At 26.5% G+C, this 20,779-nt stretch overlaps 2 protein-coding genes across 2 annotated transcripts in view; both read right to left on the minus strand.

The window, feature by feature from the left end:
- Window positions 1-639: 639 nt before the first annotated feature.
- On the minus strand, window positions 640-2,459 carry LOC100200328 (uncharacterized). The gene is made up of 2 exons (XM_065790841.1): window positions 1,952-2,459; window positions 640-1,743 (listed from the first exon to the last, which is right to left on the minus strand). Exons 1-2 carry the CDS (start codon window positions 2,373-2,375, stop codon window positions 647-649), a joined length of 1,521 nt encoding a protein of 506 aa, XP_065646913.1. The 5' UTR covers window positions 2,376-2,459; the 3' UTR covers window positions 640-646.
- Window positions 2,460-2,882: 423 nt separating this feature from the next.
- LOC105844161 (protein MFI) overlaps window positions 2,883-20,779 on the minus strand; it is a 39,967-nt gene continuing 22,070 nt past the window's right edge. The window contains exons 5-15 of the mRNA XM_065790842.1: window positions 17,662-17,744; window positions 16,280-16,445; window positions 15,470-15,562; window positions 11,491-11,544; window positions 11,096-11,249; window positions 10,948-11,009; window positions 9,881-9,955; window positions 8,830-8,894; window positions 7,690-7,866; window positions 7,100-7,155; window positions 2,883-3,133 (exon numbers count right to left, since the gene is read on the minus strand). Of these exons, the coding sequence (XP_065646914.1) occupies window positions 3,108-3,133; window positions 7,100-7,155; window positions 7,690-7,866; window positions 8,830-8,894; window positions 9,881-9,955; window positions 10,948-11,009; window positions 11,096-11,249; window positions 11,491-11,544; window positions 15,470-15,562; window positions 16,280-16,445; window positions 17,662-17,744 (1,011 nt within the window). The 3' untranslated portion in view covers window positions 2,883-3,107. The remainder of the gene's footprint in view (window positions 3,134-7,099; window positions 7,156-7,689; window positions 7,867-8,829; window positions 8,895-9,880; window positions 9,956-10,947; window positions 11,010-11,095; window positions 11,250-11,490; window positions 11,545-15,469; window positions 15,563-16,279; window positions 16,446-17,661; window positions 17,745-20,779) is intronic.

Raw genomic sequence — 20,779 nt, forward strand, 5'->3', positions numbered from 1 at the left:
ATTTTATCGAATAAATCTTTGGAGTCGTATATGTTGATGTCTGTCAAAAAAAGACTGATAGCCTTGAAATACAATCACTCAAAGATATGCATCTTTGCCTTTTGAATTGAGCAAACTAAAGAACATTAATTGTTATACTTGATAAACACTCTGTATTTTTTTTAATTCATTATAAATTGATTAGTTTGTGTTTCTGCAATCAGTTACAGCTATAGCGTCATTCTTGGGCTTAGTATCCAAAACTTACCTGTACCTGAATTCAAACTATAGCAACGCAAATGTATAAGGATAAAGTATGAGGGAGGAATCACATCACTGGCTACTAATCTTTTGGTTATTTTTTATTTGTGTTACCAAGTGCAATAGCCAATCACTTACAAATTATTAAGTAATGTCCTGTAAGTGTGGCTAGTGCTAAATGCAGCTTCTCAACACTGCGAAAAATTAAGATCCTATAAGAATTTAGAACAAAATAAAAATCAGATTAGAACCCCATTATTTTAAAACACATAAGTTAAAAAGTGTTTATAGTTATCAAAGTTTTGCCCTTTTTTTTTTGTTTCAAAATCCTATAGGACTTCTTGGCTTGTGTAAACGCGCATAAACAAAAATCAATCAGTTAAAAAACAACAACATTAGTTACATATTATATGACATTTGTTAACCAACTAAAGAAATGACATTCACTGTGTAGGACTTTAAAACTAACTTTGTTTATAAAACCAAACAAAGCAATCAGTGTAACAACTGAAATAATAATCCATTTAAAATTTTTTTGAAAAAATGCTTTTATAAAATTCTGTTTAATAGTCACACTGGGATCAAAATCAGTTTTATTGGAGACATTGGATAAAGTAGATTCATCAGTAATAACATCATCATCTTCTATCCCAGAGTCATTTTTTAAGTCAACAAGTGACGCGATGTTGCATCCGAGTGAAATGTTTTGTTTTAATACAACTGCGTTATCGGGTAAATGTTCAGTTCCCCACTCTTCGCTAGGATAAAATATTGTGTCGTCGTCATTTCCTGAAAATAAAATTACTGTTTCATCTTCAACACCTATGATACGATAACAGCCTTTAATTCTATCTCGGTAATAGTATAAAGGTTTACTTGGTTGATTAAATAATTCTAAGTCCTGATTTTCGTCATCCAGCCAGTGAGGAATGTCGGGAGCATCTTCCCATATCTCTTCGTCACTAGCTTGACTAACTGATATAACTGTCACTTTTTCAAAAATGTCAGTATTAATTGTAAAAGTTGTTCTCTGATCGTCAGTAAGTATATCTTGATAGACATCTGAAAACCACGAAGATAGAAATTCGATATCAAAATTTTTATCGTCGTCATCGTCATTTTTATTTTCAACAATATGTTCATCTAAAGGAAAATGCCATATGTCTTTCTGTTCGTTTATATTAATAGCGTAACCTTCTCGGTTAAGCACAACGTAGTTTTCTAATAACCGAGGAACACCAAGAAAATCGATGCTTTCTTCAGTTTTTTCGATGTAAGACGACAAGGAAGATGAATCGTCGTCGTGTTTTTTTTTCTTTTTTTTTCTCGATAACTTATGAAACAAATGAAAGTCTTTAATAGGAACAAGTTCCATCTCTTTTTTTGCAGGAGGTTCTCGAATGAACTTAAATTCGTTAGTAATCAAACCTTGTTCGATGGACTCGATATGATGTCGATAAGAATAAAAGTCACGCAACAAAATTCTTCTTTCAGACTCTGTTTCTGAAAAGTAAATGAAAAATTAGTTAAAAAATAATTTTAGAGATTTCATTAGGTTCACGCCACACACGTAACAAGTACACAAAAACACACGCGCAAAATTAAATTTAAATTAAAACAAAATAATAACGTAATAATTGTTTTCGAATGGAATAGAAAAGTCCCGATAAAAAAAAAAGTATAAAATAAAAAATTTTTTGTACGGACTTACCGGTGATGAGCCAATAGTCTTTGAGAATAGACTCGTGAAATAAATCAACAGGATCTATCATTTCTAGTTCGTCGTCTTCTATCACTCTTTCGACATGCCGAAAATATTTACGCTGATTGTGCATCCAGTTAGCCACTTTTTGATACATATTTTGTTGTTCAAGCTGATCTGGATGAGCCTCGATCTGATCTAATGCGTGCAGTGTACTCATTTCGTTTTCGTCAATCGTAACAATACTTGTTTCGCTGACTTTATCATGAAAGAGAGTTGGGAAAACTATGTCTGTAGTAGAAGCTATTTCATCTTTAACAAACGGATTGTACCGTGGCAAATGATAACTGTTGTATCCCTCGTCATCTTTGGAAGAGATGGAAAAACTTTCGCACGACTTCCAGTCTATTATATCATAAGTTTTTTCGTCCATAATGCATTTAATTTTAAAAATGCTAATTTATTTATTAACAATTATCAAATTATTTCCTGTATAAAGAAAATATGCAAATTAAAATGTCCCAAAAAGCAATAGTGAACTTAACTAGTTATTTTAAACAAAAACAATTTAACAAACATGTAAAATTTTAAATATCAATTACAAAGTTTGAGACAAATGTAAAAATTAATTACAACCTTTTGGATATTATAAAACCAGCAAAAATAAATAATTTCACAAATTTTTGGTTAGATTTTGTAACTGACTTAAACTGAAAAAACTCTGAAAATACTTAAATCCTAGATAAAATGAGAACTTTTTTGTAAACAATAAAAAGATCACAATTTTTAAAGATCACAAATATTTATTAGTTTTAAGATAAATATAATTATATTTTAACAACTATTTTAAAAAAAGCTATTGCTTCACCTCAGAAGCTGAGTAAAAGCAATTGCTTTTTTTTATTCAACTGGACTATTTTTTTATTATGAAAAAGATATATTTAGATTGTGGTTATTTATTGACTATTTAAAACCAAGTATATCAATAACTTAATAAGTTCATTATTGTCTGAAAACAATTCATAATCTTATTAAAAATATTATTAATGAAAAAAATTATAAAGTGTTAAAAAAGAAAACTTAGTATCCATCTTCAGCAAAAGACAAAACTTTAAACAAAAATATGTCAAAAAATCCGGCTTCGCAAACAACTTCGTGGACAATTTTAAGATAAAGGATCATCGCATGAATCTAAAGTAAATAAAAAAATTTAATAATAAGCTATTTATCAATAATATTTCATGCAACAATAATATTTTAACAACCTATAAAAAGTAAAATCAATACTTTTACAGTTAATTCACCAACATGAAAATAAAATCTAATTACGCAAACGAAAACAAGTTTCAAACAATCAACTTTTAATCTTTAAAAAACATCAAAATTGTTTAATTGTAACATTTTGATTTTAATTAAAATAAAAAGTAATTGAGCGTAAAAACAATTAATGGAAATAAATAGTTTTATAAGGAAATAAAAAGCATTATAATTAACATAATTTAACACTGAATCATCCATAAAGTACGTACATTGTGAGAATGGATGAGGGGTAGAGATTACAAAAGATTACTAAATTCGCATAGAAGCGTGCGAGTGCGTAAAATAATATTAACACGTTTGCTGCCAACTACGAGTATACTCGTAATAAGTTGGCGTCATTTATTTGCCAACTACGAGTATACTCGTAGTTAGCGAGACTTTGATATTTGCCAACTACGAAAATACTCGTAGTAATCTGGCGTCATGAGTTTGCCAACTACGAGTAAACTCGTAGTTATACTAACTTATTTCAAATAATATTTGTGCATGACTGGCTTTGTCTATTCACTTTTTTTTTCTTAGCTTCACATTTGATTTCAGAAAATATTACATTCAAGTTTTTATTTTAAAAATCAAAGGAACCTAATTTAAATGCGGATAAAGACAGAAATAGCTTAAAACAGATAAAAGTAAAATGTTGATAGTGCTTGAATTTTATTTTATGAAAATTAAAGTGTAAACCTATTCTTTTGAATAATACATTCTGAAACATTCGCCAATACATAACGGAGGTCTGTTTTCACAAACAGCTTATTCATATCGTGCTTCTTTACGTTTTATTTAAGAGCAGACTCGACATGGTTTTGTTGGGAATTTTATCTTTTCATTCGGTGGTATTAAAGACAAGTAGTGAAAGCTATTGTTGGTGATTCGAGGCATAATTTCATTCAAACGTTCGCCCAATAAATCCGTAACAATTAATTCTCTAAACTCAAGCGAGGAAATTGTTTTATCCAGTCCATATTTGCTGTTTAGACAATAAGCATTAAACAAAAAAGTATCAAAGAGATGAAGTGCTACTTTTTCATACTACCTAATTGTCTTTCTTAGGCAATTATAATATGATACCATTTGTTCCGCCCTATCAACTCCTGACATACATTGGTTGTAATCTTTAATAATATTGGGCTTCATTTTTCTCTCCTCTCCTGTTTGTCACTTCAATCATTCGCAACGAATGCAAGTTGCTAATCATTAGCACGTCTCTTTTGTCTTTCCATTTAGCAACTACTACACCCTCTCTGCTTCTGCTTATAACGTCTCCCTGTTTCAGTTTCGCTTTTGTACATTCTTTTGGATTTGACTTTCGGACAGTTCTTAAAGTACCACAAATGTATGTTTTTTGATTTATCATGTGCTTTGTTAACTCAAAGGAATTGTAAAAGTTATCCGTGTACAGGTGATAACCTTTTCCCAGAAATTTTTCCATTAAGTCTAAAACAATAGCTCCCGTTTGACCCAACAAATGTTTACCGAGATAAACGTTGTCTCGCCAGAGTAGATTTTTACTTTTAGCACAATAACATCTGATTCGCTAAGCTCATAGAACTTGATACTATACTTATGTCTTTTATTTTTCACATACTGCCTGAATACAAGACGTCCCTTCCAAAGCATCATTGACTCATTGATTGATATATTTTTATTAGGACAGTAGATGTTATCCATTGTATTATTTAGGTGATCGAGAAGTCCAATAATTTTACACAAGCGTCCACTACCTGAATCTTCATTGCTAATAAAATGCCAATACCGTAACATTAGATGGAATTTATTTCGTGGCATTATTCTATAAAATAAGCGAATTCTATAGAGACTGTTCTAAAGATAGCATTTTGACACACCCCATATGAAGAAGAACTCCAAGAAACTGTCGCATATCTACTGAATTTATTGGTTTCCAATCTTTAAAACGCGAGCTTTTTCAAAGGGGACGCTGCTTATTTATTTCTTGCGTTGCGTAGCGATTAGTTTCAACTACCATAGTATTTATAAGCTCTTCTGTAACAAATAGTCTAAAGAAATCTAATGGTTTCTTGCTCTCCATGTTTATTTTCAAACCAGGATCGGCATTAAATTGAATTTGTTTTACAATATTCGGCTCATCTTTCCATTGGTTTGAATTTTTAGATGGATTTGTTTCAGAAGTTGTTTTGTCAGGCAAAATATTACTTATAAGATCTACCTGTTGAGCTTTGTTTTGATCTGTTGTTTTGATCTGTTGTTTTGACCTGTTGAGCTTTTGTCTATAAGCAAGACCACCCGTTGTTCTAGCTCTTTTCGGCAGCATTAAAATATCTTCTGCAGTGGCTACTAGATGAACGTCTGTAAACTGATTGCCATCACTTTCTTCAGTGTTATTATCTTCAGAACCTGATTCTGATAAAGTCAAGCTCGAAGACGTAGTAGTATAAGCGAAAAATGAATCCGAATCTTCAATATCATCATCTTCACTATTCTCACAATCTTCCATAATCATATGTGCTGATCCAATTGTGGAATATCTCTGTTGAGGTAATATGAGGTAATATAAAACAGCATACAATTGGGTCCTTAGCGGAAATTTAAATTTCCTTGGAAGATATGGAGTTACCGCCAACCACAAATTTTTCTATTATTTATTTTTTTATTATTATTTATTGAAAACAAACCCATATGGCCACCTCAGCCAAATTAGGATCAAACCTAATATTACAAGGTAAACTAAAGCAACAAAATTAAAAATACAAATAACTTCTTTCTGATAATCTATATTATAAACATTTCTTAATTACAACTTTTATCTTCTCAATTACATTTTACGATTTCTTATTTACAACTTTCATGTTCTAAATTACATCTAACGCTTCTTAATTACATCTTCCACGTTCTAAATTACATCTTACGTTTCTTAAATACAACTTTCAAGTTCTCAATTACATCTTGATAAGGTGTAGTCACCGCAATGAGTTATACTCATTACGGTGTTACGAGTAAACTTGTACTTGGGCACTGGAGAAAAAAAAATTCTCCATTGCCAAAGTACAAGTATACTCATAGTGCTTATTTTTTGTCAGTTATATTCAGAATAAAAAATACTATAGAATTATTTTAGATTAAAAATATTTTATTTATTGAAATGTTAATATCTAGCCTTGGCAGTGAGAATGAAACCGCGAAAAACAGCCTTGGCAAAAATTAATCATTGCAGATATTATGGCTCGGCAAAGAAACGAAGCATAGTTTAAAATAGCTCGGCAGCGAACGTGTTAAAGCAATCTCTTTTGGAACAAAATATAAATTTTCTAATAATGAAAACATTTGAAAAAGATAGTAAAATATTTGAACCATTAAGTATAAAAACTGTATGTAAATTTATTATGCTTATCTTTCTTGTTATATGAATTGCTAACTTGAAAAAGGAAACAACAAATTATTTTTTTCAGAAACTAAAACAAACTGTATGTTAGGCAATGAAGATAATGTTTCAATTAAATGATGATTGTTTTTATTTATGGTGTTATGAATAGAGTACTAAAAAAAAAGTTTGGTCTAAACATGCTCGTATAGAAATACTTTAAGTTAATATAAAAATCCTCTTTTTCAAGTTAGGGCGCCAGTAGATATTTTCAAAAAAAATTGTTTTCAGAATCACCCTAACTTACATACACCTTTATGATTAAATTGGTAACTTTAATCATAACAGGGTGTATGTAAATCATGGTAGATCATGATTAAAATTTGTAAATGATTTTAAATAACTGCTATATATCACTGTGATAATTAAAAGTCATTAAAATATTTTTAATATCTCAACTCTTATTACCCATAACCATCATTATAAAAAAAAAAAATTACCATAAAAATTATCTTGAATAAAAGAAGTTCCATAGAAATGCCAATCTTCAACATATCTAAAATCACCCAAACAGCTATCAAAAACTAATTTCAAAATCGATTTTCCATTTAAACTTTTTAAAGAAAAATTTATAACATTCCAGTTATTTATTTTTATATAAAAAGATTAATATAAACAAATTTGACAACTATTAAAAAACTTTTTTAACAACCTCATAAAATATAATAAATCAAAAATTTATTATATTTTATGAGGTTAATAAAATATAATAAAATATAATAAATTAAAAAATTCTTATAGAAAATAACTTTACGATAATATACTGTTGTCTTAAATTATACAATAATATAATCGTGCCTTAAATTATACTATAATATACCCTGGACATGTTTTAAGGCGCTACCTTTGCCTTAACATATGGTCTTGATTGTAATGGGGTGATAAAATACTTATCTATGAGAGGTAAAATACCTCTTACACTATAACACAGCATCACCACATTATTTTAAGCACACTATTATACTCCCACAATAATTTTATTAAAGATTAGTTAGGAAAAAATAAATAAAAATAACGAGGAAAAAAAAACCTTTCATAATCTAAAGCAGTTGCCCATTGCAAGAGACCTTCAAAATCATCATCAAGATCTTTAATTTGACAATCTTTTTTTCCATCTATCATCTTGTTGTTACTATTTTGTTCACATACATTATCATCTAGATTGATATCAGTTTCGCATTTTGGTTTCAAAACACCCATCATGTACCTTAAATAGACATTTAAATACAAAATATTGTTACTTTTAATACATAGAAATATTTTTGCCCTATTCAATAAGACTTATTTTTTCTAATCATTTTCACTAAGCACACAATCTCCATGATCTTTACCTTTTTTTTTTTTTAAAGATATCAATAATACTTTTTGTTAAACATACTCTAGTTGTTTAGGCTAAACACTTGTTGATGTGGGAGTTGTGTTAGGATGTTTTTAGAGCAAAAATGGGGCGGATGTAATTGATGGTGGTAGAATATTTGACTCAATCATAAGGTTTCAGGTTCAAGTCCACCTTACGCTTCTGAAAGTACCACACTCAATCTATTACTCCATGTAATGACCTTGTTTTAAATTCAAAAGAGAATTTAAAACAAGGTCATTTTTTGGTGAACTCTTTCTTGCTGGTCATCATTTTATCATTCATTGGTACTTTTTTATTCATTTTATTGCAACTGATGTTGATTTTTTTTTGAAGGAAGTAATTATTCAAGGCTGTGCTACATTCAAAATTGCAATGGATTGTGTCAGATAATATTTGTCTAGGTATACTTTCTCTTTTAAAAGGATTCAACTTTTTTCTGTAAGATGGATAAGCTAAAAAAATTTTTTTACTCGTAAGTAACTTTTTTTCTGTTACTTTTTTGTTAGATGTCGTTTTCTTAGAAATGTGCAACTTTTGTGCATAATGACTTTTAATAACTTTTGTGCAATATATATAAAATATATAAAGAAAAAGTAATTAGTTGAAAAATTAAAATATTTTTAGAAATTAAATTTTATTACTAACTTATGAAATATTATGAATTATTAAATCTTATTATGAATTATTATAAATAAATTTTTTTAATAAATATAACTTATGAAATATTATGAATTATTAAATCTTATTATGAATTATTATAAATAAATTTTTTCAATAAAATAATTACAATTTTTTCAATAAAATAATTACAATTTTTTCATCCATCTTATTTTTTTTTTCCTGCGTTTTGTAGCAACTTCTTGTTTCCTTATCATCTAAATCATAACAATAAAAAACATTTTAACTTAAACAAAAATAAAAAAATATATTTTATGCATACATACACATGAAATGTTATTGATGAGATCATAATAAAGGATAAAGGTTGGGCAGGATTTTAGAAAATACATGTTTTTAAAATGGATCAATAAGTATTTTGTTCTTAAATAAACTGCAAAAACTTGAAAAAAAAAATTAAAGAATAATGAATCATGAAGTATTAAAACAACTAAAAGTTCCAACAATAAGCAATGAACAAAAAATATTAATCAAAAAGCATAGTTTATGTCACCAATAAATAATATATACTTAACGTGAGGTGAATAGAAAAATTAGTTTGGTAACCACAAACCATTAATTTTTGTCTTTCAACCTTTTTCAATACACAGACATATATTTAAAAAACAATGCTGTTAAAATATAATTGGGATTTAAAATATGCAAGTATTTTTAAATATTTAATATTACAAATGTTTCTAAAATACATAACTGCAAAATTAAAAAAAGGATGAAAAAAAAAATTATTATGTAAAGTAATAAAAACCAACAAAAGCAAAACTTAAAAATCTATTAACTAAAAAATCAAAACAAATTTCTAAATGTACAAAAATAACTTTGAAATGTGATAAATACAAATAATCAAAAAAATCTATCAAATAATAATAAAAAAAACTTATTAAGTTTTTAAACTTTTTAATTAACAGTCTTTTAATTAATTTAAAAAAACAACATAAAGTTGATATTTTATGGGAAAAATGAAAGACGACCAAGCAAGAGTGTGCGCACTTATATATATATATATATATATATATATATATATATATATATATATATATATATATATATATATATATATATACATATATATATATATATATATATATATATATATATATATATATATATATATATATACACACACAAACACACACACACAAACAAAAACTAATAAAAAACAAAGATAAAGAAACTGCAAACGAACCTTTTCATGAGAAAAAATAAACTTTTGACAAGATTTTTCTTGTAAAATTTCGTTTTGTTTTAACGACAGCAAAATCTAAACCAAATAATTGATTACCTTGTTTAATAATCATGTTAACATTTTTTATCATGCATTATCTTATTTATTAACTGTATAAACTGTTTTATCATGCATTATCTCATTAGTCAATTGTGTAAATTAGAATCAGTAAATCAGGAATATAAGATATTCGAAAAATTACAATTAATAAATAATAACTTAAACTGAGCTTAAACTCACCAAATATTAAAAACTTTCCTTTACAACAAGAAAATACTCCTACTTGGTTTTTAATAAAAATGACTAATTCAAACAGTTATCAAATTTATAGTAGTGAACTTTAAAAAACAAGTTTAACAAACTATGTAACATGTTTACATTTGCAATTGATTTTTTTTTTAAATTCAATATTGAAAAAATTGAAATACTTTAATGTTTAGCAAAATTAAGCAAGTTTTTATCTTCATTGATTTTCTTTTTTTTTTAATGCTTTTATTTTTTATTTCCTTATTTAAATTGCTCATCTTTGTTGTAACTTTAAAGCTAATGTTTTTGATATTAATTTTAAATATTAAAAATGATGTTATTTATTATCTCTTTTTTATTTTTTATGAAAAATAATTTCATTTTTTAAAAAACTTTTATTATTCAGTAAATATAAGGATTATTTACCAATGCTAATCTGGTTCCTTTAATAACCCATAGTAGATTCTCTAGGTATAGAGAATCCATTATGGATTAGTCACAGTGGATAGATGTATAACTAACAGTTATATTACACTGAAAGCATACAAGACCCTAAAAATTAAATAGCATCTTCATCCAGTTTTATCAACAGATAAAAGAAAAAGTGATTGAAATATAATAAGAAATTTGACCATAAATTTGACCTGACAACTTTTGCCTTAAAATAAATTAAAAATTTAACCGATAAAACAAAGACAAACATTTAAAATGAAATATTGTATTTATATTAATATATTTTATTAAATATTTATAAATTATGTATAACATATCTTATAACCCACATTATCTACAACTGGTCTCCAGCCATTGTTTTCAAACCGTCTGTACCAACCTTCTTTAGATTCTGCATATTTTAAAGCAAAAAAAAACAAATGCATTTTCTATGAATAAATGAATAAAAAAATTAGAAATAAAAAGGAAAAAAAATACCATGACAACAGTTAGCATCTATTCGTCTACTATGAATAAATTTTACAGGAATTGGAGAGGTATAATAATCTTTATAATTTCTTGGTGAAAACGAGCAAACATCAGCAACATTATTCGTGAAAATTTTATAATAGATACATGGAGGAAATGTGACCTAAACAAAATGTAATCTTTACTGAGGATTTAGATTCACATTTTAATAATAAGATCATACTGAAATAGGAAAAAGAGGGGTGTGTGTTAAAATCAAATCAAATGCAACTTTATTTGTGAATTAATTTCTGCTTGATTAAAAAAATAATCGTATATTTTTAAAATAAAATCAACTAAACAAATATAAAAAAACTTGAAAAAAATGTAAAAAATAGTACATTATAATAACATATCAAACTTACTCCGCCAAATCGAAATCGAACATGCATGCCAATAGAGTTATCAATCAGAGCTGCCTTTAAAGAAAAATAACTTTTATTTCTTTAACAACTAACAATATATACTTATAAGTAATAAAACAACAGTAAATATACATATTTAATATATATACCATATAATATATAGTGCATACTATATAGTATAACTTATTATATTCATACACACATTTATACAGCCCTTAGAATTAAGGTCGGCAATGCCAACTTAAACTGCTCCTTTAATAATCTTAATGTTCCTTTAATAATGACCTAAAAAGGTTTGAGGTCAGCAAAAGTTCGCCAACCAAAATTTAAAAATAAAACATAAAAACCAAGTTTTTATGTTTTATGGTAACCCCTTTATATCTAATTTTTTTTTTTGCTGACCTCTAACAGTTTAAGGCCTTTTAACAGTTCCATTTTTCCTAATTCCGATGGCTGTATATATATTTTAGGCAGCAAAATTTAAAATATCTTTTTTATTCTTGTTTTATGATAAGAAATTTTTATAAAATGTCAGCTCTTTTGAGACCCAACATGATATACTTTTGAAGAACTTTTTATTTTGATAATACTATGGAGCTGTTTCATGTTTAAGAAGCTACCCTTAAAAAAAGTTTTAATTCCAGTATCCTTATATGATATAGAACACATTTAGAGCTTGGTAGCAGATATTTTTAAAAAAAGTTGATTTTTGGGTCACCCTAATATATATATATATATATATATATATATATATATATATATATATATATATATATATATATATATATATATATATATATATGGGGAATTCCACGCAAGTGATGGTCGTAACATTTGTCGCTTTTTTGGCCATTAAAAATTAACCAAAAATGGTATTTACATAAAAATTTCCAGAAATGTTAAATACTATTATATAATTTAGTATGCAAAAGTTAAATCATTCAAGTGTTCAACTTAAATTAAAAATCAACTCAACATAGCGTGACGGTCATTACGCTTACTTTTTGACAAATCTAAACAAATAAACTTTGTCAATCTTTATGCAGCCATCTACACAGTGAAAAAAAAATCCTTTGCTGTGTTATTTAACTACACATTGAACTTACTATATGGCAAGTGTCATAGGTTTTGCTTGAAGTTTTCCAAGAATTTTTTTAAGTTTTATGTTGTGACGGTTGTAACTGTGATGGTCGTAATGAAAAAGCCAAAAAGGAAAAACAACAAATAATGCAATGAATGACATAAAAAAAGATGAATGATTATAAAAACCAATTAAATTATGTTAAAAAATATGAATTTTATAACATTATCAAGGTTATCCATGATGGTTCTTTGGTTGCGAACCTTCGCTTGATTTTTTTGTTTGTTTTCTTTTCTTGGTGTCAATAACTGCCGCCTTAGATAATTTCTCTTTCTTTCTTTTTCTAACAAAGCTTTTCTGTTTCTTGCTCTAAAAGCTTTTGATCTTTTAGCATCTAATTTTGGCATTTTAAATATGTTATTAAATATAATGTCTGCTGTTTGTGATATATGCTCCATTATATATTTAAAAAAACCCCCGAATTGTTGTAAATAAAAAAACAACAGCGAAATCGATTGAACAAAAATGTTGCAGGACAAACTGTAAACAACGTTTAATCTAAAAAAAAATTACCTTTTTGTTAAAAGTTTTTACTTCTAAAAAAAAAAATTCTTTACATCAATTTTTTGAAATTAGTTACTCATGGTTTCAAAAAAAACTTTAACAAGTTTAGTAATAAAATGAATAAACAAACTGCAAATTAAAAAATAAACAAAATTGATTTATATCATAACTTGGTTTTAATGATGTAAATCGTTTGAAATGAATTAAATCGTTCGTGCTTTAACTATTTCAAGTCAAGAAGCCGTTATGGGAAAACCAACATATCATGATGGTTGTAACGTACTTAGTAACATGTTGGAATGGTGATCTAAAGCACTTTAATGTTGTTTTTTTTGAAACGATGATAAATATGTATGAGTATCTTTATTTTTACCACGGTTTTAGTTTTAAAAAGTTTGATAAGAAGCATAGAAAAAGCTTTTCAACTTTTTTTTGTGATGGTCGTAACGTCTTGTTTTCATTAATATGCTCTTCTTATAGACCTAGCTAGAGTTCGTTTTTATAAAAAATATTATGCATAATGTTTAGTTTTGCCTTTTAGTCATAATTAGTAGTAATAGCTATTTAAAAAAACAGCACTGAAACTTTTTTTAACGCTTCACAACATGGGTATATATAAACGCCAAAAAATGCTCATATAACCCTTGCAACTTTAAAGTATGTTATAGTATGATAAAATAATTTTTTTAATATATATATGTATATATATATATATATATATATATATATATATATATATATATATATATATATATATATATATATATATATAAATATATATATATACAACGGTATGACAATTTATTATGGCAACCCAATAAATTTTAACATACCTTGCTTATCTTTTGTTTTCTTGGCATTATAGTTCAAAATTATATAATTTAATTTATTTGGATGCATACAATAGAGTTATACGTTGACAAAATTATTTAAAATTTTATGCTGGTGTAAACACTGTCATTTTTGACAGCCATTTTGTGTGACGCCATCTTGAGACCGCTATTCTTACAGTGCACGTGGTGAATACTCTCTGTTAGTTTTGGTATATTTTTCAAAGTTATCATTAAAGTAAGTACTCAAATCGACTAATATTATTTAAGAATATTACATTACATAAATTAACATAAAAATATTTTTATTTCACTCAGTATTTTGTCATTAAAATTATTTTAAGTAATAATAGAAATTTTCGTACTAAAATTGGTTATTTTTTTAGAAATGGGCAAAAAAAAGGACTTATCTCTAGAAAAAAAAAGTGAAATCCAAGCACTTCTTACAAATACTGGTTTTTCCCAAAGAGAAATCGCCAGAAGATGTAATGTTTCTAGAGTGTCAGTGCAGAATATCCAAAAAAAAAAATTGTCAACATGGAAAACCTGACTCCAAAAAGGACTGGGAACTGTGGTAAAAAAAGAATTCTTACTCCACGAGGTGAAAGAATTCTTACCAAAATAGTATTGGAAGATAGGCTAGCATCAAATGATGATATCACTGAGAAGTTGGAGAGCTCTGGTATTAAGATGTCCAAGAGAACGGTTCAGCGTCGTCTACACGATCTTGGCTACAGCTCAAGACGTCCGGCTAAAAAGCCAGTTACAAAATATTGATTGTAACTAAGATACTATATGAATATTTTTTATTAAAGTGTATTTATTCTTATAAAATGGTAATTTTTTATTAACACACAACCTGATTTTTTTATTAGAATACGTCTTTGGTAAATAAAATTGTAAAAACTGATGGAAAATCACAATTTTTCTAGAGTTTCTAGAAAAAATGTAGGTGGCCATAATGAATTGTCATACGACTGTATATATATATATATATATATATATATATATATATATATATATATATATATATATATATATATATATACATATATATACACATATATATATATACATATATATATATATATATATATATATATATATATATATATATATATACATATATATACATATATATACATATATATATATACATACATATATATACATATATATATATATACATATATATATATATATATATATATATATATATATATATATATATATATATATATATATATATATATATATATATGTATGTATATTCAGAGTCATAAGTATCTCTTAGAACGCAGCTGAAAATTTTATTTATTTGAAAACTAGTAAAAATAGATTTTTTGTGTAATTTTTGCTCACATATAGCTTTTGCATTTCTTTTAAATAACTTTAAACAAAACAAAAAAAAAGTTGATTTGCCTTGAAAAATAGCTAATTTAGTTTTCTAGTAAATAAATAAAAAAAACAAAAAACACTTTAACACATAAAGCATTGTAAAAACCTCTCTTGGATTGATAAACTTCATCATGAATCTTCCATCTCCTTTATTACGAAAATCAATTAAATCTTTTAAATATCTAAAAACTCTCAAATCCTATAAAATTCAAAATGGAAAAGAAATATCAAAGACATTTTTTACATTATTACTAAATAAAAATGATATTTTTTTTAATAAATAATTATTAATTAAAAGTAAAAAATAAGATTCACACAAGGTTCAAGGTTCACACAAAAAAATAAGATTCACACAAGCAAGGTTCACACAAATAACAGAAACAAATTGATTTTAAGAAAAATATTCTTAAAATTAAATTTTTTACACAGATCATTTTGGGAGTTAATCGTTAGTTTTTTCAATTCTAAAAATATTAAATTTCTGACATTTTGATTTTTTAATTAATTTTGTAGGTAAAAACCTAAATAGCAGAAATTATTTTAACTTTAATGGCTCTAGTATTTTGATTCATTAAATGCTATTCAACAGCGCTCTGGAACCCACCAGTATAGTAACATGCTGAACTTTTTAATGCTGCACCATCATTATTTATCATGGTTTTTGTTTCAGAGTTAGAGATAAGAAAGTGCTGCAATACATACATAAAAAAATGTAAACAATAATTTAAAAAAGAGTTAGGGGTCACTCCTTGACTGCACTGACGCACAAATAAACTAAATCTACAAACAAACAAAAAATGTGGGAAATCTACAGTTCAAAGAAAAAGGTAACCTAACCAAATGAAATCATTTTTATAAGAAAACTGTAATTCATTTAAATTATGATTGTTAAAAAATAAAGCTAAAAAAAACTAACAACATAAGCTCTCCAAGTCTTTTGTATAATTTGGGCAGCTCTGGTGGCATTAAATAACCTATTTTCTTCTGCAGTTTGTAAGGCTTTCTTTTCAATTGCTTTAATTTTTGAAATCTTTTCACGCCACCACTTTTGAATCACATAGGCACAAAAACTTTGAAAAGATCTAAATAATTGAAATCATAAAATAACTTAATGCAGTAAAAAATATTTGGCATATTATTTTTGAATGTAATAGTAATATAGTCATTCCTTATGAAAACAAACTTAACTAATAATAAAGCATAGTCACAAAAAAATTGACTAAACTTTGAGAGCTTTAAATTAGCAAAAAATGATACAAAAAAGTAAAACTTTTTAAAGATAAATAAAGCTTAATATTACTTTTTCACAAAAAAGAAAACAAATGTTTTCTTTTTTGTGAAAAAGAAAAAATTTGTTTGAAGAAAAAAAATGATATCAAAAGAACAAATTACCCGTGAAAGAATTTTGCGCATTTTCTTAAAAACTACTGGATCATCATCTAGAACAATTTCTAAACTAGCCAAAGTCAGTCAATCAACTGTTTCTCTTGTTCTCAAATGGTAAAATCTCATAATGTTCCTGCAAGGTTTTGGCCTGATTTATCAAGCTGTCACAATGCATTGAAATTATGGTCACATGGCATTGAAATTATGCCTAAAGACACAACCCACCAAATTGTCTACAAATACATCCTATAGAAAACTTTGAACTATCTGTAAGTTTAAGTTAAAAATAAAACACAAGGTAAAGCCAATACAGAGTCCGAGCTGCTTAAGAAATGGAGAAAAGATTGTGATAAAGTTACCAACAGCAAAGTTCGATGAATGTTGTGCCAAAAATTTTGTAGTCTTGCTCGAGAAAAGAAGATTGAATAATTTATATTAAAATATAGATTAACTCTATACGTAAAACTTTAATAAATATATTTTTTTTGTTAGTTTAATGCTATTTAAACTTGAGTCAATTTTTTCGTGGCTATGCTTTATAGAAAAAACATTTCGTACTTACAAACTTAATAAATCTAAAATTTTCCATATAAATTTGTTTCAAAAACTTAGTTCTAAAAAGATTATTTTCCTAAATGCTGTGGAAAGACTTTGTTTAAACGTGCTGAGAGGGAGAAATTATTTTAGGACAGAAGTTGTTAGGTAGAATTTTATTTAAATGCAACCTGATTTTCAAAGAAAAAAAAAAATTTCAATTGCATTTGAACCGTATATACACCAACATTGTTGATAATAGTTTAAAATGATTGATTATAAACCATAATCAATAATTATTAAATTTAATAATTAACAACAAAAAATTATAGTTCAGAAAGTATACAAAAAAAACAATGGCCAACTTATTTTACTTACAGAAGTTTATATTCCTCTGAACTGATGTCATCATGACAAATCTCATCATTAAGTTCATGATTCAATTTTACCTGTGACGCATTCTAAAAATATTTAAGAATATATATTATAAAAAATAACTAAAAAACATAAACTAATATAATAAAAAAAAAAGAGAAAAAAAGAGGTTTATTCATTGTTATAGCAGCAGAAAAAACAAATGTCACCTTATGTTTTGATTTTGCTATTTTTTAGATATAAAGGGTTGATGAAAATTTAGATTACTTAAAATTTTATGTATCTAACTCCTTGCAGTTCTTGAGACATAAGGGTTTCAATTTTATTGATTTAGAATAAGGACTTAGAATAAGATATAAGCCTAATGTTGGGTACATAGACAGTCTTACACAAACTGAATTCAAATACCAACTTGAAATTTTTTTTAGAACACATATCTGAAGGGTATTTTTATAAGCCGATAGAACTTGAAATTGTAAAAAACAACACAAAAATTAATTTTTGATAAAAAGTTTTTTTTGAATAAACTCATGCTTGAACAACGCTACAAACAAGTTTGTACAAACGCTACAAACAAGTTTGTACAAACGCTACAAACAAGTTTGTACAAACGCTACAAACAAGTTTGTACAAACGCTACAAACAAGTTTGTACAAACGCTACAAACAAGTTTGTACAAACGCTACAAACAAGTACAAAACAACAAAGTTATTCAAATTTACTTTAAAAATCAGTTGCCAATTCACGCATCTTATAGATAACTTTGTGATTTTTATGGTTCTTAACATCTCCCATCTAAGCAAGACATTCATCAAACAATGGATAGATTTTATACCATATACTCTCTAGAGGATGGAATAATATCATCAACTTGATAATAAACTTATTAAAAGTAGAAAGGATGGTGTATTTTTTACCCTTTAACCCCCATCCTCCTCTCAAAAAATTTTATTATTATTAATTTAGAAAAAGTAGCCAGGACAATGTTTAAAAATATTTTTAAAAAAATGTTCAAAAGGTTTCAAAGGTTTCTTTCAAGAAACTAGAAACTTTCAAACTAGATAATCCATATGCTTATAAAAAACTAGATATGAAAACTCATATGATTGTAAAATCAATTCAACAATTCTGCTGCATATACTCCAGCATTTTAATCGAAAAACAATCTTTATTTTTACACAAAACATCTAATATAAACATTAATACACCCTCTGCATCAAGTAGGAATGCATTGCGTCAGCCAGGTCTTTCAATTCCCAATCTAATTGGTTGTTAGTTGGTTTATTTCGCAGTTAAAAATATTTACAATGTACAAAATATAAAAAGTACAATTGGCTGGAGCAAGAAGAAGGCATAAATTAGCCTTATCACCGAGCCCCAATAGTAACGCAAATAAATATCCGTAATATATAAGCAACAGAAAAAAAAGACAAGATGTTAAGAAATAAAAAAATAATAAGATAATTAAAAAAAAGAAAATAAGAAATGATTAAAATATAGCAATAAAAATGACAAAATTTTCTGTTTTTGGTTATAAACTGAATGTTAATTCAGTTAAATTCGATATATATATTGTATATATCATTTTTTTTCAAAATAATTTGAAATTAAAATGATAAATTTTCTGTTCCAATATCAAAGAAAATATACCATAGAAAATTGTATGTAACTTCAAGAATAAATATTTTCAATGAAAGTATGATAAAGACATTGAAATTCTTAATATTGACCTTACTCTTTTGTAAAATGAACTAGATTCTTAAATTTATGGTGCTAATTTAGTTTAACAACTTTTAAAAGTGACAGAGAAAATCTACTATATTAAAATCAATAAGTACTAAATAACGCCTTAATTTAGATTTGAATTATGGAAATGTTTTTTCTTTAATATTAACAATATGCTGAAAGTTTTTCCAAAAAATTGGTCCCCGGTAATAAAAACATAATCTTAAATTAGATTTTCGAGTTACAAAATTATTTTCTGAGAACTTGGTGGGGTACTTATGGCTTACTTCTCTAAAATAAAGATAGAATATCGTTGGAGACAGTCCATGCTTTATTTTATACATAAACTGCATGACGAGGAATATGTTGATTTTAAACACATTTAATGCATTGAGTTTACGTAGAAGTGGCTCACAAGACGCAGTTCTTGTTGCTACAAATACAATTCTACATGCATGTTTTTGTTTAGTATAAATCTTTAACTTAGCGTTGCTGGTGCCCATACAAATTGCCAGACGTTAAATAGCTATAAGAGGAAATATATAAAGGAAAAATATAAACTTTTTAAAGATCTAATATCTAAAAATGGTTTTGCATTATACATCATTGCAATGTTTATTGAAAGTTTTCTTTCAAGAGTGCTTATATGATTCCTCCATGATAAATTTTCATCCAAAATAACACCTAAGAAGTTTACTGTTGTTTGTGTAGTAATATTTATATTATTAATTTTAAGATTAAAGATAAATTGGGTAATTTTAAAGGAAGGCTTCCTGTTTTGGTTGGTTTGTGACCTGGTTGGTTGTTAGGGCCAAAAAAACTTTCCTGTAATTTCTTTAAAATATCTTGGAATCAAAATTGACCCAAATCTATCTTTTTCCTCTCACTTTAAAGACTTAGCACTGAAACTATCTAGATCAAATGGGATGCTATCCAAAGTTTGACATTATGTCAATCATGAAACTCTGCTCAACATATGCCATGCTATTTTTGGATCACATTTACGATATGCTTGTCAGGTTTGGAAACAAAGCCAGACAAAAGCTTTTTTAAGAATATCTAATCTGCAAAACAAGGCATTAAAAATAATATACTTTCAACAATATTGTTCTAATTCTAATATCCTATACTTTCTATCCAAAACTCTGAAATTGTGTGATCTTGTTCATTTATTAAATTGTCTATTTGTCTGGAATAGCAAGCAAGTAAACCTCCCCCCCTCATTTTGTAATTTCTTTACCACTATAAAATGTTCTCGTTATTATCTTCGATCTTGTAGTAACCTTAAATTATCTATCCCAAATCATTCTTTGGTTAAGTACGGTCATAAATCAATCACAAACCAATGCATAAAATCTTGGAATAAATTACCTCTTCAACTTAAATCACTAAACTC

This window comes from Hydra vulgaris, chromosome 02 (genome assembly GCF_038396675.1).
Source record: "Hydra vulgaris chromosome 02, alternate assembly HydraT2T_AEP".
Classification (NCBI taxonomy): Eukaryota; Metazoa; Cnidaria; class Hydrozoa; order Anthoathecata; family Hydridae; genus Hydra; species Hydra vulgaris.